General features: G+C 45.2%; 1 protein-coding gene and 2 non-coding genes across 8 annotated transcripts; all 3 read left to right on the top strand.

Moving 5' to 3' along the window:
- The first annotated feature begins 4014 nt into the window (after nucleotides 1-4014).
- Nucleotides 4015-21883, top strand: ATG16L1 (autophagy related 16 like 1). 6 transcript variants are annotated; one of them, XM_015871024.2, is made up of 19 exons: nucleotides 4015-4302; nucleotides 4804-4897; nucleotides 6623-6728; nucleotides 7784-7857; nucleotides 8060-8311; nucleotides 9032-9097; nucleotides 10326-10412; nucleotides 11131-11187; nucleotides 11389-11436; nucleotides 12131-12233; nucleotides 14820-14925; nucleotides 15044-15114; nucleotides 16628-16699; nucleotides 17363-17483; nucleotides 18301-18406; nucleotides 18938-19087; nucleotides 19464-19511; nucleotides 19909-20010; nucleotides 20392-21883. In XM_015871024.2, exons 1-19 carry the CDS (start codon nucleotides 4188-4190, stop codon nucleotides 20483-20485), a joined length of 1872 nt encoding a protein of 623 aa, XP_015726510.1. In that variant the 5' UTR covers nucleotides 4015-4187; the 3' UTR covers nucleotides 20486-21883. The 6 variants fall into 6 exon arrangements, with proteins under 6 accessions (XP_015726510.1, XP_015726509.1, XP_015726512.1 ...); XM_015871023.2 differs by having other exon boundaries at nucleotides 10323-10412; XM_015871026.2 differs by lacking the exon at nucleotides 11389-11436.
- Nucleotides 12472-12745, top strand: LOC116653876. Its single transcript, XR_004308470.1, has one exon.
- LOC116653877 lies at nucleotides 15502-15763 on the top strand. Its single transcript, XR_004308471.1, has one exon.
- Nucleotides 21884-22227: the final 344 nt, after the last annotated feature.

The raw sequence follows: 22227 nt of genomic DNA, 5'->3' as shown, positions 1-22227 counted from the left end.
TAGTTGTTGTCCCCCTTGGTTATAGCACAGATTGGAGATGCAGCAGATGGACTGTACGTTCAGAAAGCTGAGATGACAGTGAGAGCTTCTGCTGAGCTGCAGTAAGAACCTGCAGTTTGGTGCCATGATACCCACCAGCTGCATCTGCATGGCACTCATTTAGTTGAGGACAAAATACGTAATGAAGGACTTAATGGCTTTCTCTGATTCCTGCACGTAGCTCAAGCAAGAGGCAACTGCAGCTGGAGCTGCATCTCACCCAGCTGCTCCCATCTGCCACTCCAGGTCCTGCTGTCATCAGTGTGTGCTCCTTGAGGGGGATCCATTATGCAACAGCGACAGGATGCAAACAGTCCTCCCAATGTGCTGCTCTTCCCCACTGTAGAAGAGGTGTTAGCTGTGGAGGTACGCGATGTTCTTTCTATATATATATAAGCAAACCTCAGATTATTATTCACATGAATATGAAAAAGATCTTCCTAGCTCCACAGTGCGCATGGTGTTGTTTCAAACGCGGCTCTTGGCAAGAAGTATTTTAGGATTGCATTTGTATTAAGACTTCTGAAGTCTTTCACCAGTTCTTCCACGGCTAAATCCCAGGTTGATGGATGAGACATTTCTTTTTTACCTACTGCCATTTGCTTTGCTTTTTGTGATGCGTAATGAGATAAAATGTTACCGGAGGAATGCTTGATCTCATTATGCATCCCCGAATTTCTCTGAGCTTCTGTTCTCAGTTCATTACCACGATCCTGCTTTATTAATGCTATTTGCAGATCATCTTTGTATTAGCTCCCAAGGCAACTAAACAAAGGTTGCATTAGATATGCAGGGCTTAATTCAGCCACTGGTTTACAGTATCATGTGTGTGAAGCTGGGTTTTATTTTTGTCCCAATTCTGCTTTATTTGATTATGAATAAAATAAAGCTTTGCCCAAAGAGATTTGGTCACTGCAAACGTGTGGAAGGGCTTTGACATATCCTTTTAAATGGAATATAACTGATGCTTTGCAGCAGCATTCAGAGAACTGCAATCAAACCTGTGCTCCAGAGCTCCTGTATTGCAGGAGATGCCATGCAGACCCGCTGGGAGCATCCTAGCCTCAGCTATTCTGTGCTTCTGTGATTGTATTTAAATGAAACTGCTGATGATGATCTGCTACACAATATGATTAACACTTTAATGCATTGTTTGTCAAGGTCTGGACTGCATTATGTGCAGACTAAATGAATCTTGCATATCATAAAACAGCAGATTATTTCATAACTAAGTGAGATAGAGATGGCAACGCAGCATTCAGTGTTGGTCTCTGGAAGAAATAAATGAATGGGAATGGGGGAATGAGACAGGCTTAGCAGCAAGGTTTGCAGGAGGGCAAGGAGGGAATCTGTGGAATGAGAGAGAACCCAGGAGGAGGGGGTGGCTGAGAGCAGCATCCAACTGAAGCGGTTTGGTGCCAAGGAGGGAAGAAGGAAAGATGCAGCAAAGAACATGGAAAAGAAGCAATAGACCTTTGCAACAGGAAGGATGAAGCATCAGCACAGAAATGAAGCCTTCTCTGTGCTTTACAGCAATTTGCATCTTCACGATCATAGCTTGTAAGTATAAATAAAGCAACCGAGTGTGGGATATACTCCCTTTTTATGAATGTAAACTTGAAGATCCAGAACAATCTAATTCTAAAATCTTCCACCCTAACTTAGTCCTTGGTAAGGGCGCTCATCTTCCCCCAGAAATGAGCATTTTAAATGTTGTCAAGAAGTGGCAAAGGAAGCAGCAGAATCAGAGCAGCAAGTTTCAGTCTGACCTCACAGCCAGCCTAAGGGGAAACCTTCAGTCAGAAGCTCTTCCACTCACCTCTGTGCAAAGATCTGTTTTGACCTCTGAGTAGGTAAGAAATCACAATGTGACCGGCTCAGCACAGACAATTTAGGCTGCAAAAGAACACTGGGAGCTCATGATGGCTGTTCACCATACCAGTAAAGAGTAACCGGTATCCAATACAAACCTCAGATGTTTTCCTACAGATCTCTGCCTGTGCCTGCTGAGCTCCTCCTGCCCGAGGTGTAGTACCCTGCACTTATTGCTGTTCAACAGCACCCTGGTTGTCCAGAGAGTTTTGGACTAGAAAGCTGCTCTCTCGTACTTGCAGGCCTCACTCTGCAACACCTCCATGCAAAACGGCTGTGTGCATATCAGCAGATTGCCATCAGAAGCAGAAATGGGTCCAGAAACTCTCCCAAAACAGACAATATCTTCCAGGAGTGCTGCACTTACACAAAGGGCTGAGTACAAAGACTCCAAGTGAAATTCTTCTTACACACAGAGCATAACATAAAGCTTTCATTTGTAGTGTAGTGTCACTTTCTGGGTGATATAACACAGCACCAGGCTACATTTAGGTAAGCATGTCCAGTGCAAGCATCTGTTCCTTCCTTCACAGCTTTAACATCTGAAATACCCTCCTTGTGTTCCCATCCATCTATTTTGTGTCTATTGAAGAGGATTATTTCTCCTTCACATGGACCAATCCCACAGCAGGCTTCCCTTAAAGCATTTTAGCCACTGCTTTACGCCCATACAGCGTTTTCAATAACTTCCATAATACCTGACGGCTTCTCATTCTCGGATGCCATCTCTGCTCACACCGATTCTTTTCCCTATTGTGTGTTACTGAAGGAAATAGCAGACAATGATTTTCTCTGTGTTTAAGTGAGAAGAAACAACTCTCAGAGATGAGCTGAAGGACTGTTGTTGGGGAGGCTGGATGAAAGCAGGTGTGGATGGCAATTAAAAGGTAACTGAAAAGGCTTTGGGGCTGTGCATGAGCTGTTATTAACTCAGCCAGCGCTGCTCTCTCCTCCGCTGTAACAATGTGGTGAATCACCCGCTTTATTTTGTTACCGTTTAATAAGTTCACCTTCATTCATTTACCCAGGAAGAAAAACAAAGCAATTTAGCATCGTGCAAGACAAAAGGTTTGATGAAGGCTGCTGGGCTTCAAATTAAGTTACTGCAATGATGTTACCTAACACATTGCCAAAGACACCAAGCAGTTAAAGGTGATGCTCTGAAGCAAGATGAGCATGTTCACGTTGCCCTCAGTGAACAGCCCGTGCTGCTGCAGCAAAGGATGCTTGTTTTTGCTGGGTCCCAAGGCAATTCCATCCCTAAAGTGCAGCTTTGGGGTCTCCCTCCTTGGGCACCAGCCCACCCCACCGTGCCCATGTCCAGCAGTGCCACACCTGCACGGCTCTGCACACCCCCATCTCCTGCTGTCACAGCACAGCGCCATGTCCCCATCACAGCACAGAGCCATGTCCCCATATCACAGCACAGCGCCATGTCCCCATCACAGCACAAAGCCATGTCCCCATATCACAGCACAGCGCCATGTCCCCCATCACAGCACAGAGCCATGTCCCCCATCACAGCACAGAGCCATGTCCCCATATCACAGCACAGAGCCATGTCCCCATATCACAGCACAGCGCCATGTCCCCATATCACAGCACAGCGCCATGTCCCATATCACAGCACAGCGCCATGTCCCATATCACAGCACAGAGCCATGTCCCATATCACAGCACAGAGCCATGTCCCCATATCACAGCACAGCGCCATGTCCCATATCACAGCACAGCGCCATGTTCCCCATCTCATCCCCACCATCATTCTGCAACGGGCTCAGCGCTTGACTGATGCGCATGCGCGTCTGCTGCAGGCCCCTTCCCAAAATGGCGGCGCGGGCTGGATGCCGTGACCCCGCGCCGCTCTCAAGATGGCGGCAACGCGCGGCCCGCACAGTGGGCGCGCAAAATGGCGCCGCGCGAGGTCCCCTCTCCTCAGCGAGGTGCCTCTCACGCGCCGGCTCCGCGTAGGATCGGCGGCGCAGGAAGCGGTTATGCCGGAGGGCGGCGTCAGGCAGCGCCGCGGACAGCTCCTGTCGCCATTGCGGTGCGCCGCCGAGCTGCGAGGACCCCTGACGGAGCGCGGCCGCGGCGCCATGGAGGGCGTGTGGAGGCGGCTGCGGGCCGCGCCGCGCCATTCCCGGCTGTGAGAGGCGGCCCCTCGCCCCGCTGCCGCAGCCCGGATAGCCCGGCCGCTCTCCCCTCCCTTCCCCTCCCCTCCCCCGGGTCGCTCGTCGCGGTCGCCGCTCCCCGAGACGCCGTTTCCCGCCGCGGAGATGGCGTCGGGGCTGCACGCCGCCGGGTTCCCCCCCTGGAAGCGGCACATCGCGGCGGAGCTGCGGCGGCGGGACCGGCTGCAGCGTCAGGCGTTCGAGGAGATCGTGGCGCAGTGTGAGGCTCCGAAACGAGGGGCAGCGCTGTACAATGGCGGGGCTGGGGGCACCGGGCCTCCATTACATCAGCTCCGAGAGAGCGATGTGAGGGGGTGTCCCGACAGAGAGGAGCTGGGGGGTTGTTTATGTTTCCTTTTTCTTTGTTGTTTTATCTAAAGAATAAGTAGCTGCTTCTCTCAGCACCCTCATGTGCAGCACAGCCTTATGTTGTGTGCAGCGGGTGCCCAGCACTTCTCTTTGCTGTTGGATCAAAGCTGTGGACAGTTTGGACTTTGTGCTTCCAACCTGGGTCTATCAGATATCAATACCTGTGAGCCAGGGCAGCCTCAATGCCCAGCACAGAACTAATGAGGGGCTGGAGCTGGAGTTGAGTGCTGCCCCAGCCTGAACACCTGGCTGTGCTACAGCCCTATGGCATGTTTTACCATGTTTAGGTGGTAAAGGGACAGGTGGGAATCTGGTTTTGCTCTTGGGTTATTTTTCTTCATTGTCCTTGTAGATAACAAGCTGCTAGAGAAGTCGGACCTCCACGCAGTGCTGGCTGATAAGTTGCAAGCAGAGAAGTATGACATGCAGAGCAGACATGAGATCAGGTATTTGTGATTGCTTAGTTGTTCAGCTGTTTGCCCTGCCTGCTGTAATCCAAATGATGGATTGATGCATTGCACAAGTGTCTTCTAGGTTGTGACAGTAGCTTAAGAGCTGAGTAAAGTGGAGAGTTGGTTGAACTAAAATAGAACTTATAGTAAGAGAAACTGTCATGATCAGAGGGCTGGAGCACCTCTCCTGTGAGGAAAGTTTGAGGGAAACTGGGCTTGTTTAGCTTGGAGAAGTCTCTGGGGAGACCTCATTGTGGCCTTCCAGTACTTGAAGGGAGTGTATAAACAGGAGAGGGAACGACTGTTTAAGAGGGTGGGCAGTGATAAGACAAGGGGGAATGGTCTTAAACTGAGACAGGGGAGGTTCAGGTTGGATCTTAGGAGGAAGTTTTTCACCCAGAGGGTGGTGACGCACTGTTCACAGGTTGCCCAAGGAGGCTGTGGATGCCCCATCCCTGCAGGCATTCAAGGCCAGGCTGGATGTGGCTCTGGGCAGCCTGGGCTGCTGGTTGTCAACCCTGCACAGGGAAGAGTAGTTGAAACTAGATAATCATTGTGGTCTTTTTCAGCCTAGATCATTCAGTGATACTGTGTTTTTATGTTTATTGATGGAGAAAGATCAGGCCAAATTCTGGGCGGAAAGCAGTTTGGCATAGGCTCCACTAGTGAAGGTGGACCAGGCTGAGCTGTGGTTCTGTTATGTAATGATGTTGGTCTGGCTCTTAAGACTGTCTATTGAAAGTTGCATGAAGGCAACGAAGTATTGCAGTGCAGAAGGAGGCAGCTGCCTGGAGATACCCTGCAGGTCGGGTGGAGTGGAGCAGAAGATTGTGAAGTGTCAATATATTTCCTGTGCTTAAGAAACAAAAGCCACATCATCTGCCTGCTTTTAGCAGGATTTTATCAGAAACTCCCTTCTAATGTGGGAATAGCACTCCAGTGCTGCAGGCAGCACTCTTCCTATTTATTCTGTTGGCGCCTGAATGAGCTGCAAACCAATTTGCTGGTATCCATTGTCTGGAGAACACATAAATGCTATTAGGCAGAGACTGCTGGCTTCTGCTCTTGGCTTGACAGAAGGGCTGCTCGTTAGCTCAGATTTACCTACTGTGGTAGGGATTGCAGTCTCTGTTGAAACTCTTCTTGCTACATGACTCAATACTATATGCATGGGTCTAATTGGCATAAGAAACAAGTAAATGTAGTTATTTACTTGTTTCTTATGTAGTAGTAAGGAAGGAGGAACTGATTCTCTTGGAGTTAACGTGTATGAAAGTTGTCAGGTTATTTGATGGCTGTAGTTGTCCTGAACCATCCTTAGTTTACTAGAATCACATCATGGTTGAACAACGATTCTGAGAGATCAGACTGGGGATAGAGGAGGATGAGAAGAAATGCTCACAAAGAACACCTTCCAAGTAAATATTGAACTGAATGATGATACTGTCCTTGGGGTGTAGCTGTTGAGCAAATTTTCTACTGCTAAATGGGTGAGAAAAATGATTTTAATTGACTGAAAATGGAAGGAAGAATATTAGATCTTGCTACAGATGCAAATGTGGCCAACATCATAGGGCCTGGTGGGTGTTACCAGAGTCTTGGCTTCTTAACTGTCCAGACACACACAGTTTGTTCTTTTTGTTACCACTGTGAGACCTTCCAGCTTCTGAATACATTGTCTGGATTCTGGTTTGTGACCTTCTCCCTCACTTACTCCAGTCCAGGACACGAAGGCGCATGGAATGATGCTCAGTTGCAGGAGCTGGCACAGCTGAAGATAAAGCATCAAGAGGAGCTGACAGAGCTACATAAGAAACGTGGAGAGGTTGGAAACTCTTGTGTTCTGTATGCTTCAAACATAGCCCTGCATGAATGTGACTTTAATTGTACTGAGATCATTTGTCTTTTTTTCATCATTTCACATGCAGTCCTTTTAAGCGATTCATATTCATGATATGGTAGCTGCAAATGAACACCAGTTCTATGCTGGAAAGGTTTTCAGTGAGGAAGGAGTGGGAGAATAGCTGGCTATGGGTAGTTCCATATGGATCTCTTGCTTTGCAGGAGCACTGCTAGGTAAAGTGGACAAAAGAAGTGCAAGCAGAGCTTGAAAGTGCTTTGGTGTTCAACTGCAAAGGGAGGGATCACTGTTTCTACCGTGTAAATGCGGTAGGGAGCCTGGGGTTCTTTGATATATATGTTTTTTCCTTCATTGTTCATTGGATTTTTTTCTTTGGATAGAAAAACACAAGGGCTCTGCCAACAGATTTGGGTGTTCAGAAATCACAGCAGAGGAAAGAGCAAGTCCAGCACTTGCTCTTTCTGGTACCTGGAAGTTACTGCAGCCTTTTATAGGGAGATGGGAGTGACCTGGAGAAAGTTACGCTCCTTTGATCACACTTCATTGGAACTGCAGAGGAGCTCTCATGTCAGTGATCACGAGCTTCTCAAAGAGTAGACAGGAGACATCCTCTTCCTTTAGGAGACATGCACTGACTAGACAAAGCACTACAAATGCCTGTTTCCCACTCAGCACAGTGTCCTGAGCAGCCTGCCCAGCAGACACCCTTCTCAAAGCTCAGTCTTCCTCCCCAGAGGCAGCTGAGGCTCTGCACCCTGTGGGGTTTGCTGGCTGGGTACCTGGGAGTTGATAGTAGCAGTTCATTAGTGTTGGCCTCTGCCCCTCTTATATTTAGTCTTCTGCAAAGACTCCATCAGTAGCTTTATTTGTAGAAGCAACAAACAAATGGGTATAGAAAGCAGAAAGAAGACATGAAAGATATTCCTCATGCTTGTAGATTGGTCTGTGCTCTCGCTGAGTTGTCCAACTGACAACAACAACCCTGCATTTCTGTAATGTGATTTTTCTTCTCTTCGTAGTTGGCCCAGTCTGTAATTGATCTGAATAACCAAATGCAGCAGAAGGACAAAGAGATGCAGATGAACGAAGCAAAGTGAGTAGGAACAGTCTCTTCTGTGTGATTGTTTTGAGATGCAGAATTCCGGTTGTGTTATTTGTTATGATACTCCCCAGGAGCTTTACCCATGGGCTAAAAATTCCTTTCTGCATTGTTTAAAAAAAAACAAGAGTGAAAAATGATGGTACAGACTCGAGTGGAGATCCTCATTGTTTTGTATATTTTGTTGTCCTTCCAGGATTGCAGAGTATTTGCAGAAAATCTCTGAACTGGAAACAGAGTGCCAGGAACTACGCAGCAAGTTGCAAGATCTTGAGCGAGCGAATCAGACACTGAAAGATGAATACGATGCTCTCCAGATCACCTTCAATGCCTTGGAGGAGAAACTGAGGAAGACGACTGAAGATAACCAGGAGCTGGTCTCGCGTTGGATGGCAGAGAAAGCACAGGAAGCCAATCGCTTGAATGCAGAAAATGAAAAGGACTCGAGGTGAGATAAGCTTATTTGATAAACTACTTCCCAGTATGTTCATAGATAATTGCATGTGTAGAATAAAACAACATTCAATTTAATCTTCAAGGTCTGTGAATTCTTGCACAATACAATGAGAGTCCAGAAGTTTGCATTCCTTATTCTGGCCAACACAGGCAAATCCTTTGTGAAGGCATTTCAGTCTTTTAAACGAATAAAATGTGTTCTTTTCATTCTTGAACAAGAATGAACCACGGCCTAACAGTTGTAAATCAAGCTCCTTTTGTTGGTGTTGGATTTGAAATTTCATTTAGCTTGCATTCTGATAAGACTCACAGTTTTATATTGTTTTTATATGACAAATTTAAATGTCTTTACATCCTGCCGAAAGGAGATGATGTTGTGAGACTAAACTGTGTGTAAAAGCAAATGATTTTTCTTCGAATTGCTTCTGTTTGCTTTTCTTTACTTGAAGGCTAAGGCCTCTAAGACAAGCCATGTAGTATGTGGTGGTTTTGCGTTATCTTTATTAACATCACTTTCTAAGTTCTTGCAAATATTTGCTCTGGGCAAATCTGCATTCCTATAGGCCACAGAAGGCTGATGTGCTGAAGGTGTGCTGTAAGAGTGCCAAAGGTGTGATTTATTGCTATTATGAAATCCATCAAACCTGCACATGATGATCTTTGAAATAAGATTAAGGAAGGCTGTTTGTTGCTGATGTTTTTCTTTTCTTAGGAGGCGACAAGCCAGGCTGCAAAAGGAGTTAGCAGAAGCTGCCAAAGAACCCCTGCCTGTTGAACCGTAAGCAGTCTTAACTTATAGAGTTCCTCCATAGTGGAGTAAATTTCTACTGCAGAAAACAACAGAAAAATGTGGGCTTACTTCTGGCAGGCCAGAAATGATCATCTTGAGTCTCTTGTTCTTTGCATCAACCAGCAGCACGTGGATATGTACTGCCATTCACCGCTTATTCCTGGATGGTCTTTCATCAGCTGACTGAATTGTGCAGCTGGTGCTGTGTTTTGTGCCAGGTTGAGAGGTTATTGCCACTTAGCTTAGTCAAATCTAGCAAAACTACACTCAGTGCACTGCCATTGGTTACAACTGAGACAGTCTTCAGCACTCGGTGGTGTTGTGCAGGCTTCTTTGCAGCATATTGGAATCACCTTGAAGCTCTGTGCTGCATGACCTTGCACACGATAGCAGCAATGGAAGAGGGCCAAGGCAAAGATCTGGAGTAGAAAGGTCATGTATGTCCTCTGGCTCTTTTGCAGCTGAGATGCTCTTGTCTAATGTGCAGACACTGGTTTGTACTTAAATGCTGGGTTTTAGCACCCTGATTAGTCACATGTCATCAGGTTGACAATGTGTGTTTTAAAATAGCTTGTCCTGCAAAATCAGCAATGCTTTGAAGGAGCACTGCTAAACTGGCAGATCCCACAATAACCAGTTAGCACGTGCTGAACATCTTAGCTGGGTTTCTTTTATGGCATTTATATTGCAACCTCATCATTATATTCAGTTAAACACTAGCATGTAGGTGTAACGAAGCAGCTCGAAACATCCCTTGTGCTTACTGGAGCAGCACTCGAAGTTCAAACAGTATAGAAAGGATTGAATTCAATTTGTTGTGGATGAAGAGAAAAGTTCAAACCCTTGTGGGTCATTGTAGTATATATTGAGCTGCAAGCTGAAATGTAATGCTGAAGTAAAGAGAATTTGGAAAGGGTGCTATCAGCACCAACGTGGAGGGGAAAAAATGTCACAGAAGAGTATAACTGTGAGTTTAAAAGAGAAAATTTAAATGTAGATATTGCACATAATTGTTTCCATACATTGTTGATAGTGTCTCTGGCAGGGGCAGACAGATAGATATTGTTTGTGTTACCTTCATACGTGAGGTTGGGGCCAGGCACTGGTGGATCCTAGAGCAGCATCATCCCTGCTGTTCAAGTACTTCAGGAGGTGGTCGCTCCTGAAGGCTCTGTTGGCTGAAAATGAGGTGTGTTCTGTTCTCTCACTTCAGCAGGGATGATGACATTGAAGTGCTTGCAGACGAAACCTCTGACACAGCTGAGGAGACATCTCCAGTGCGAGCTGTCAGCCGAACACCCAGGTTTGTAGCCTGAGACATCTTTGTTTCCATATCCTTGGGGAAGAACAGGGGGTATAAGAGGTTTAGAACAATTAAAGGAGCAATGTTGAAATATTGCTTCTGGTTTTCATTCTTTATCTGAAATGCAGTTCTGTGCTTCCACCTCAGCAATAGGGAACTCATTTTGTACTATTTTCTCTGTCACTGTGCTCTAGCTATGTTATTCCTTTGTTGTTTCAGCCAAGCAAAACTAGTGTCTAAATATCTGTAATGTTAAAGAACAGGTTTAAAAACAAGAATAGACTTTAAGACAAGTACTGCAGGGCCAGCTGTATTCTCTGTATTTATAGAAGACACCAACACGGCCATCTAGGATTTGGAATTCTTTTGAAATACTGGAAGTATCTTCACCTAGATTAAATGTGTTATTTTTTCCACTGAAGTAGCAGTGAGTGGAAAGTAAGAGGTAACGATGAGAGCACAGATAATGTTATTGAAACTACAGACCTGGTAAATTGTTATGTCTGAACCCAGTAATTCACAGGGTGGACATTGAGTAGCTCTGAGTTGTAGCTACTGGTGACTTTTGTACTGCTGCTGCCTGTGGGATTTTCTGCCTTGGGGTTGGGTCTGTGGGGAGGGAGTCTTTCCAGAAACTTGCTGCTATGAACTATGTTTATGTTGATCTTTATTTGGAGAAGATCTTCATAAGATTTAAACCTGTCCTCCCCTCCTTCAGTAAGCGACTCTCCCAGCCAGCTGGAGGCCTTCTGGACTCTATCACTAATATCTTTGGGTAGGTTAGAACACTTTTACTCCTCCTTGTTTTTCGTATTGGTTTCAATGCATACAAAATATCTGGGTGATGCAAGGAATACGAACAAATATTCTCAGCCTTTCTTCTAGCTTCTGCCTTTTTTTTTCTTCTTTTTTTGTTCTCCTCAACTTCCTGTTTCTTCCATCTTGCCGTGTGCTGACCTCTGACCTTTCCCTCCAGTCTGTCTGAGTCTCCCCTTTTGGGACATCAGTCTTCCGATGCTGCCAGGTGAAAACATTATCCCTCTTAGTCCAGCATGTAAATGTATTCCATTGAGTTATTGTGGAACCAAGCTGCATTATCCTGATTAGATGTCAGTTATGGATATTATTGGCAAAGAATTATCTGCTGTTAGAGACACAATGGACTCCTCTTTGTGGGGAGAATAAATGGGTGTTGCTCTTCCTTTCCACTGCACTTAGTTCCTTTATTAGAGCTATTTTAAAATAAGCCTCCAGGCTTTGTGCTTGGTATCAAGAGTAGAGCCAGCCTCTGTAAGTCAAACCCTACTTTAGGTGGATGGACTTTGCTTAAATGGTGCCACTTGAGCTGTGGAATGGAGCATTTTGCTGCCTGGAATTTAGTGCTGCACTGGTGCTCAGATTCCCTAGACAGAATGATGGAGTTGCAATCTCTCCTACTAACCTCAACTGCAATCACTGCCGTGTTTATTTCCTGATAGAAAAGTGAGGTCAGTAATCAGATCTGGTAAAATATCTGGCATACCGTGAGGTATCTAAAGCCGTAAGTGATGTAGTACTGTACAATAAATGTCATTTTTGAAAGACTGGATAAAAGAAAGTGAAAACCCTATTGTTTTATCACTATACAGTGTAGTTAAGTGGTGGGTACAGATCTGGATGGACTCAGGAGAAAGCATTCCTTTCTGCTTGTAAAACCTTTTTACTCTGTTTCATATCAGGAGACGTTCTGTGTCCTCGTTCCCTGCTCCCCAGGATAATGCAGAGCCACATCCAGGTGCCAGTAAAGAAGTGAGAGTGCCCACTACTGCCATATGTGTCTTTGTAAGTATAGAAGGAATTACCATTTTTGCCATCCCTTGAAGTATCTTTGCAGGAAGTGAGTCCTATCTGCATCTTGGATAATGGTCTTTTGAAACCGCTGCCATTAACTTTCCCAAACAAGAAGATATTCTTGGCAGCATGGTTCATCCTATTTAATATGTAGCCCAAGTGCTTTTCAAAGCCAGCATGCTCCCAGGTGTGGTTCTGTTCTACATGTTTTTGATGTCAGTTTTGCTGAGGTCGATGATGACTCTTAGTAAAAGGTCTGATGGCACTGGGAAATTGCACACCATTACCTTTTTGGCTCCCAGCAGTCTTTGTTCTGTCATGCCATAGTAGAGCTATGACCGAGAAAGAGATTGCTGACAGTTTGGGATTAATTCAGTGCCAGCTCCCCACAGTGAAGGGGGTTTTGGTGCTCTATGTCATCCAACAGAACTGGTAGAGAGGAGCTCGTGGTAGTGGTGTGCCTTCATTGGTTGTGCGTGATCTAAAGTTTTCAAGCTGAGACCTCTTCTGTGTGTTGTTTTGGCCTTGCGAGGCTGAACTTGAACTTGTGAGCTGGGCATTGTCTTCTGAAATGAAAGATAGCGTGGTAAATTGTTTCACAGAACAACTGATTGTTTGGATGCTTCTCTTGAACTTTCTTGGGCAGTCCATCAAGTGCTTTCTCCATGGATACAAAGCAATTAATTTCATCCAGAAGAAGAGGGGTTGTATAGAGAGTTACTGTAGCATGGAGGCTTGTGTGTTCCTGGCCTGTCCTGTTATTGTCTCTAATGGAGGTCATAGGGTGGAGGAGTATTAGTTATGGCACTGAAGCTGAGAATGGGGTCACAGGCTAAGTGACAGCCTGGAGCTGGCTTGATTAAGGCACTTATCAGGAGATGACTGTGGCTATAGTACATTGGAAAAACCTTCCTCCACCTCTGGCTATATACAGCAAGTCCAGTTGATTGACAAAATTACTTATGATTCACACTTAAATATGTAGGACATTGCAAAGGTACGTATGAATAAGATGCTCAAGAACCACCTGTTTTACCTTGCTATGAATCTGCTCTGATGTCATCTGAACTTCCTAGAGTGGCATAGCCAGTCAAGCCCCACACAGAGGACAAGCCAGAGTAAGCTCTGCTGACCCTTAATCTTAGAAGCACAGGGAATGCTGCCCTATTCCAGCTCCCACCTCGCTGCAGTAGGAAGAGCTGCAGTAGCAAACCTGTCACAGTGGTTGGGTAGAGGTGATGCTTGGTTAGCAGTGCAGCGTTGGAAGAACTCCCCAGTTCTTGCATGGGAACTTATATGTGTGTTCTGGAGATGATCTGTGTTGTATTTCAGCTCCTGTGTTTGGAGCCGTGGCAGAGCCTCACGCATGTCTAGGTGGAGCAGGGCAAAGCATTCCCAAAATGAATGCAAGGGCTCCATGCCAGAAGTTTGCAGATGCTGGGAGGCTGTTACTCCAAACAGTGATCCATGCCTCTCTTTGTAGAGCTGAACAGAAAGAGCTGGAATGGGAGGAGAAGGTTGTTGTGTCAGCCAGCACAGTGGGATATAGCTGCTGGGCAAGGATTTCGGCTGGCTTCATTTAGAGTGTTTCTTCAGCACTTGAAGGAAGACCAGACTTGAAGTGTGAGGACCCCTAAGTATGAACTGACAGACCAAGCTCAAACAACAAGTTCTAGCAGAAAAACATCTCCATAAAAACTGATTTCAAAAGAGCATTTAGTGAAAATTCTTGGGTGGGGTGCAGGGGAGAGGAAAAGAATGCAGCAGATGGGTTAAAGACACAATATTCTTTGCTGTGGAAAATAATGGGCAAGTTGTGTAAAGCTGTGAAATTGACAGGGAAAAAAAGATCTTGAAACCTATGAGGATTTTATTAGTTAAAAGTTAAAAATGACAATTAAGCAGGCAACTCAACCTTCAAATGTGACTCTGTGCAAAAGCAGAGGTGGTGTTGGGCTTGCTAATAGGAACTATGGCGTATACCCAAGCTTTCCAAGCTGCAGCTGTGCTGTTAGTACTAAACTGCCAGTATGAAGCTGCATTATCACCGATACAGTAAATGAACACACTTTATTTGTTATGCTGTTTTCAAGCAGGCTTTCCAAGGCCAAGCTGGACTTCTGTGTTTAGTGGTTGCATAAGCTGGTTGGATTATGTTCTGCTGCTGGCTCTAGATGGAGAAAGAAAAGGTTGATTTCCTTCTGCAGTCTTTCCTTCTTCCTCTTAATGCTTTCTGTCCTTTCCTTATTTTATTCTGATATAACTTAACTGAAAGGCCTTTGCTTTGTAAGCTCAGTCTGTGTAAGCTTTGTCAAGTTCTTGGTAGTACACTGTCACTATTGAGTCCTTGCTAGTGTTCTCCTTCTTATGCCTTTGGGTTGTTTAGGTAAGTATCAGCATTTTTGCTCTGTTAGTACACAATCAGCCACAGCAGAGATTCAGCCTCTGACTTTGTTTCCTATATACTGCTGAGAAAGCTGCAGCTGTGGCTTAGCCCTTGAAGCTCTGTCATATTCTAATCAGTGCTTTTTGGATCTCTGCATTTCGGGTAGCTGTTCTGTTTCTTCTGCTCCTCAGGATGCACATGACGGGGAGGTGAACGCGGTGCAGTTCAGCCCTGGCTCCCGGTTACTGGCAACTGGAGGCATGGACCGCAGGGTTAAGCTCTGGGAAGTCTTGGGAGGTAAATGTTTTTGCTTTGGGTTAGTGTGGGCTATTAAATAAACTCATATTATAGTTCACTTTGTGTCAGCTTCTGTTCTAATCCATTGCTTAAGTTTTGTTCGTCTTTCTCTGTGCAGATAGGTGTGAGCCCAAAGGTTCCCTCTCTGGTAGTAATGCTGGGATTACAAGCATAGAGTTTGATAGTGCTGTGAGTATCTGTGCAATATCCACTGTTTGTAATTGAGAATAAGCTAATTGATTTATGTTATGCTCTGCTGTCACTTTCCACTCTGATGCTTTGAGAAGTTACCTAAGATAGGAGTTAATCCTTAGGAAAATAGCTGCAAATGGTTTAAAAATTGTCCAAAAGCTGCAGTCGGTGTAATTCTCACCTTGGCTTTGCAGTTCAGATTATAAGCGGCTCAAAGATTGGCTAGTATGGGTTATTATGATCAAACTAAAATGCATCAGGCTTTGTCTAATATGAGACATTAATCTTCAGCTTCCCACTAAAGCTGACGCAGCAGCACAACAGAAGAAAATACACTGGGGCTTTATGTCTGTGAAGCTTTTATTTTCATGAGTGCTTTGTTGAGGTCTGTGATGAATAGTAAAAGGTCTGATTGTCCCAAGGCTTGTTCTTCTATGGCCTCTGCTCCCAGCAGTTTCTCCCCAGTCATGGCACAGCAATGGTGTGACTGTGGGAGTGCTTGCTGACAGCATGTGATGTGCTCAGTTCATGTTAACCTGAAGTACTGGAGACATGACTGTGCTCAGCATCCCACAGACCAATTTAAAGGAGTTGGGGTTTTGGCCTGTTACACCTGGACGTGTGATCTGACTTTTCTGCTGAGACCTCTTCCATAACCCGGTGTTTTACTGCAGAGTAAGGCCAAAGCTGAAGTAATTTTTTCCACTCGCTGATTCTGCCTGCTGAACTTTACTGACACACACCCAAAGCCATCGTCCCTTTGGACGTCAGCCAGCTCATGAGATTTGCAGGGGTTGTTAATCTGCAGGATAAACTAGTGCTGAGGTTATGTATGTCAAGATGAACACGCTTGAGGTGACAACTGCCTGAGGTGAGATGCCAATGGGCCTTAAGGACCCTTCTTTAGCTTTAGGGAAGTCTTTGAGTTGCACAGGTCCTTAAGGATGGGTCTCTCCCTATTGGGGATGACCTGGAAAAGCACTAAGCTTACAGTCATGAGCAAACTCATCTACCTGTCCTTAAACAGATTTAGCTCTTGGAATCTTACCTTGGAACTTTAGAAATGTAATGAAAATGGCAAGAATTGAGCCAATTCCACTTCAACGAACACTTAGGTTAGATGATGCAGGGCTTTTTCCCTGTGTAAGATGAAGGTGAAAGGAATAGATGAGTGCAAACTAGAGTTCAGATCCTCACTGCAGTAGTGGTGGGCAGAAGGGGAAGGAAGGAGGTACTTTGCTGTCTGGTTACTGTTACTCTTTTTATCTCTAGTCATAATTCCACCAATCACTGTCACCTTTTGCTGAGAAGAAAAGGCCACGGCCTTTTTGAAAGCTGTCACACTGGCTTTCCATGCTGTTATGCGCTACCAGGTTTTAGTTTGTTTATCCTTTTGTTTTCCTTTGGCATGACAGCACTAATACGGCTCTAATCACTAATTGGAAATGATTTGAGCTTAGTTTTTGTACTGACTAGCAGCCGTAGTTTTAAACTAAACTTGTGTTTACAGGGCTCTTACCTCTTAGCAGCTTCAAATGACTTTGCCAGCAGAATCTGGACGGTTGATGACAATCGATTGCGGGTGAGTGTCCTGATGCTCAGGACAGTTTTGTCCTGCATTTCCAGCTTTGTGTCTCATGGAGGTGGCATCATTTTTATCGTTGTGCATTATTTGTTTTGTGATTTGGCATGTAAATATTCAGCATTTGGAAGTGAATGCACTTTATGTTCCTCAACCCCCATGAGCCCTGGATGAAAACCAAAGCAGTTATGGAATCTGCGTGAAACCTTTGGTCGTCTCAGCTTTCAGGCTGGAGGGTATAACAGCAGTTGAGATGAGGTATATCCTGTTGTATCCTTGAGAGAAGCTCGTTATAAAAACCATTCTCAGGATGCTTTCCCTCTCCTCATTTCTCCTGCAAGGCTGTGGTGCAGTTGCCATCTACCCCTTAAGTGTAGGCATGCTGGAATAGGAGAGCTCACAGATTCCCTGGTGGCTGGAGACCCTGCAGCCAAAGGTGACCCATATCTGATGGCTTCAGGCTGAGCTCAGCAGTACTGAAAACTCCAGCACAGTGTTGATCATAAATGTCATAGATGGGGGGAACAAAAATTCGAGCAAGGCCGTAGATGTGTAATTACCTTGTAAGACTCTTTCTGAAGCTGTTGAATAGAAGCAGTGAGCTATGAGGAAAGGAATCAAATGGAACCGAGCACTTTGCCAACGTGAATCTCTTCTCCTCAGCACACTTTGACAGGTCACAGCGGTAAGGTTCTGTCTGCCAAGTTCTTGCTGGACAACGCGCGCATTGTTTCGGGGAGCCATGACCGGACCCTCAAGCTCTGGGACCTCCGCAGCAAAGTTTGTAAGGAACTTAACTTTTTTCATCCATGTTTTGTGTTCCTTGTGGGTGTAAATGGGAGCCTTATATAAGAGATCTTCTTGCTAGTCTTAAAAAGCAAAAACTGGCAGCGGAGCTATTTTCTGTTGTCTGAATCTGAAGTAATCAGATTCCTACTGTTTGTTACCTGAAATAAGAAATCATGTATGCAGGAAGCACTGTTAATGCTATTACATTCACAGCTGCTGCGTTCTATGAGCTTTCTTTGTTTATCAGTCCATGCCGTGGATATTTTTGTCTTCCACTAAAAGCTTGGAGCCAGCTCAGAGTGGTTTTTAACCTGGAGCTGGATTGAATTGTGTCTAGGGAACCTGCCGGATTTCAACATGAATGAAAGAGATGCTCAGATTCTGGTTCTTCTTTGGGATAAACGTTTTTCTTGGTCTGGTCTTTTACTAATGGCTCTTAAGCCTGCTTGCGCTGAGAGAAAAATCAGGATTGCTTTGATACCTGAGCCATGGACATAGGTCATGTTGGCAGTTTCATGTTTAGCAGTGGCAAATTATAGCTGGCTAAATAGGAAGTAAAGCAGCTGTTCTAGGAACATTTAAAGAGATATTAGATCTAGCAAAGGAGATTGAGAAGGGCAAAGAGGTTAAAGACTTAATTCGAGATTATACTAAGACAGTTTGCCCTGTGGCACTCCATGGTCATAGCACAGTGCAGCTGCAGTGTCCAGGATGTGTGTGTGTATGGCATAGTGATTATTTTCTGATTCCCTTTTCATCAGCTTGTATAGAATCCAGTGCCTCACCGCTGACTTGCCCTTTTTTTTTTTTAGGTATAAAAACAGTGTTTGCAGGATCTAGCTGCAATGACATCGTGTGCACTGAGCAATGTGTAATGAGTGGACATTTTGATAAGAAAATCCGTTTCTGGGATATCAGGTAAAGCTTGTGGGAGGGCTCACACACAGTAGGGATGGTCATAGAATTGTCCAAGTAATTCTGGACTATGGGCTGCTTTTCTTCCTCAGATTAGAAGCCAGAGAGACTAAATCTTAGAAAGCTGATGAAAGTACCTTTTATTACTGCTCTTACTGGTGTTGGTTGAGGGGGCAGGGCTTCATATGTGGGTTTGGATTGTTTTGTTTTGTTTTTTTTTTCCTGAAAAGGCAGCCCGATTCATTGTTAATATTTTGCATTGGTCAGTAGTTTGCTTCCTGGGCGTTATTTAGTTTTCCAGATGGATAGGGTTGGGATTAAGGTAGCATCTGACTCTTGGCTGGTCGTGTTTTCCACCAAGTGGAATCTTGCTGGAGAAAGACTCAAAATATGAGAATAAAGCAGAAATCCTTCATCTCCTCCTCCTTCACACTGGGACAAGTAAAAGTTGTGATGCAGTGGTTTGGCTTCCAGACCCCGCTTTACTTTCTCTTTTCTTTTTTTTCCTCTTACCACCTTCCCATCTTTTCCCAGGACTGAATGCATAGTAAAAGAACTGGAGCTGCTTGGGAGGATCACGGCTCTGGACTTGAACTCGGAGCGAACGGAGCTTTTGACCTGTTCCCGTGATGATCTACTGAAGATCATTGACTTGCGGGTTGGTGCTGTCAAACAAACGTTCAGGTGAGTGTGCCCTCCACAAGAACACTATGAAGATCAGAAGTCAGGCTTGCTGGTACCTCTCAGTATTAGACTTTTTTCAGCATCTCCATGGAGAAAGCAGTCACAGTTCTCTGCAGTCTAACAGCAGAAATCTGTCATGGAAGATCTTTTCATTTGCTTCTCTAAAGGAGGTAGATCAGTTTCAAAGTCCTTGGCCTAAGGGAAAGGGCTACTTCAGATGTGTCTGATGGGTAGTGTATGAGAAACAGCAATTGTGATAAAGGAGTACCAGAGCTTATTCTGAGCCATCCAGAGCCTTCACTGTGCTCTTTATTAAGAATCTTGAGATCCATCTTCTTGTAAATGAAGTAACAGTTATCTGATTCTATCTTTTCAGTGCCCAGGGATTCAAATGTGGCTCCGACTGGACAAGAGTTGTGTTCAGGTAAGATCAGATACAAGGAAGATGTTCTCTGATTAAATCTTATCAGATGTTCTCTGATTAAATCTTATCCCCAGAAGTGAGTGTTTCACAATGCTCGGCTGTGCTGCCTCCATTTACAGCCGGAAAATCTTGGGGCAGAGTTTGTGGTTTGTCCACAATTATCTCTTGGTCAAGGCAGTGCACCTGTAGGTGTTGATGAACTGTCTTGGAAGCTTTCTGTCTTATGAATTCATTTGCTTGTTAGTGCTAACAAAAGATGATGCGGATGTTTTTGTAATTGATGTAATGCCAAGTTGCCTGCTTAGGAAGCTGAATGTGGAGTGGTGGTTTGTGCTGATCAGTTGCTGACGTGAAGAAAATTTGTTCTGTGCTCTCAACTCCTTCTCTGATCTCATAGTCCTGATGGTAGCTATGTGGCTGCTGGTTCAGCTGATGGTGCCCTGTACGTTTGGAATGTACTCACTGGGAAGTTGGAGAGAACTCTTGCCAAGCATCACAGGTGAGGGAAAGCTGCCCATTCCATCTGAAGTAGGATCTGACTTGTGAATATAGATGGGAAAGACTTGTGGCCATAGAGTTGGGTTGGTGTGTGAGAATTTTAATGTGCAGATTCCTTGTGGACTCATGGCATTGTGTTTTCTAGATTGACCAAAGAGTACATTTATTATTGTTCCTAAACTGACATATTCTAATATTTAATGTTCTGAAGAAACAGAACTCCCTCTTTGGTTTATTAAAAGCAGCACTCTCCTGAGAGCTGAGAATGAAAGTGCTTATTCTGTCATAGTCAGGTTACTGTATTATTTCATTTTCTTATTAAATGCTATTGTGGAATTCAGCTTTTTTTTCTCTTTAAACTTACACCTGGCTTCCATTTCAGTTCTTCTATCAATGCAGTCGCGTGGTCCCCAGCGGGTGCCCACGTGGTCAGTGTGGACAAAGGAAACAAGGCTGTGCTGTGGTCTGAATTTTGACTGGAAGGAGGGTGAGAGGCAGAGCTGCCGTGCCTCTGTGTGTGGTGGTGCTGGTCCGTGGCTGAACAGAATGGGAGACCCCAGCCCAGATCCATCCTGAGCGGGAATATTAACAAGTGCGTGGGCTTTGCTTTCTGGAGGAAAGTTCTAAAGCAATGGAGAAGGAACCTGAGTCAGAGACTTCTTATGGCCGTAACCACGCTGTGGCACTCGGACTTGACGAGGGATTAGCTGTTCTGGATGGAGAATGCTACTTAGTCATGCCTTTACATGCAGTATCTATGCACCAACGGAGCTGAAGATACTAGCTGGATTCCTCACCAGACAGCTGTGCCAAATATCCTATCACACAAATGTATCTACAGCACTTCTGAGTTGGAAATGTTGGAAAGAAGTTACAGTGTATGCTGACTTAATGCGTGTTCCTGTCTCCTGTGTTCTGTTCTTGTGGCCTAGTTTAGGTGTGGAGTGAGAAGATCCCGGAACGTGGACAGGTCCTGGGCGGTCTGAAGTGCTGGAAATGCTTTTGTAGGGAGTTTCCAATGGCTCTGGCAGCTCTGCTGCTGAGTTACCAACTCAATGCAGAGCTGCTCTGATCCTGACGCAGGTTCTCCAGTGCTGTTGTGTGAGCTCCTTGTAACAGTTTTTAATGGACACTGTCCATTCTTCGGGACTTCTGCACCCTGTTGTTAAAATGCCCTTTGACAGTCGGGGTATCACAAAATAGGAGATTTTTAATCTTTTTACTCCACAGGCAATTTGGTTACTGGGTTTGAGGAGAGAGAAGTTCGACTTCTGCTGTGCTGCTGCGATGAGGAATGTAGTCATACTGTGACTTCAGTACCTGAACATAGATGCTTGGTCCCCTTTTCGGTTCATCCGTCCTCTGCTGGAGGCTGTCAGTAGAGCACAGGGGTCAGTGGTTTTCACTCCCCAAAGCATTCTGTTGGTGCTGGCCATGCCAGGCCGCTGCCCCCCTTCTTCAGCAGACGTGCAATATTCCTGTGTGTGCTGAAGCCCTCTGTGTGCTGTGGAGCAGTATCTGTCCCCATTTACACATCCAAAACCAGAGTGCGGCTGGCTGCGGGCTGCCTGGTACAATTGCATCCAGCCAAACCTGTCCACATCGTCCAGGCCTCTAGACAAGCCACCAGCGTCGTATTGCCTTTTTATTTGCACTTTATTTTCATCTTTCCTGATTGTGTTTTACTGAGGAAGTGTGGTTTGGAGGGGCTGGGTTGGGGGGCAGCTGCTCTAACAGGCATCTCTCTAACCCAGCCTTTTGTTCAGGCACCTTCTGTAGAGGGAACTAGAATATACCGGGCAAACTTTTTATTTATTCAGCTGCCCATAAGAACTTGATTGTAAATAAACCCACATTCTGCTTTTAAAACGCCACACTGCTCTGATTCATTGGTGTCTCTGGTCATGGGTGAGATTTTGTTCTGAATGAGGTGGGAACTGGCAATGTCTTGTTTTCCTTGTGTAGGTTTGGGCTCAGCTGCACTGTGGGATTTGGGGAAAGAGGATAATGCTCTTAGCTGCAAGCTGGGCCACCTGCAGATACAGCCTTGTGTCAGGAGCGCTGCCTGAGACCGGAGGAGGTCTCACCATGTTAAACGAGTGCCCCAGTCCTTGGCACGTTGATCTGCTGTTGGCTGTTGTGGATAAGATACTGAACTAAGGAAACTATCATCTGTATTTCAGGCACTGTTGAGAACAGAAGGCTTTATTCCCTATGG

This window comes from Coturnix japonica, chromosome 9 (assembly GCF_001577835.2).
Source record: "Coturnix japonica isolate 7356 chromosome 9, Coturnix japonica 2.1, whole genome shotgun sequence".
NCBI lineage: Eukaryota > Metazoa > Chordata > Aves > Galliformes > Phasianidae > Coturnix > Coturnix japonica.
Note: the sequence above shows the minus strand (reverse complement) of the source record. Positions and strands in the feature narration are given on the sequence as shown.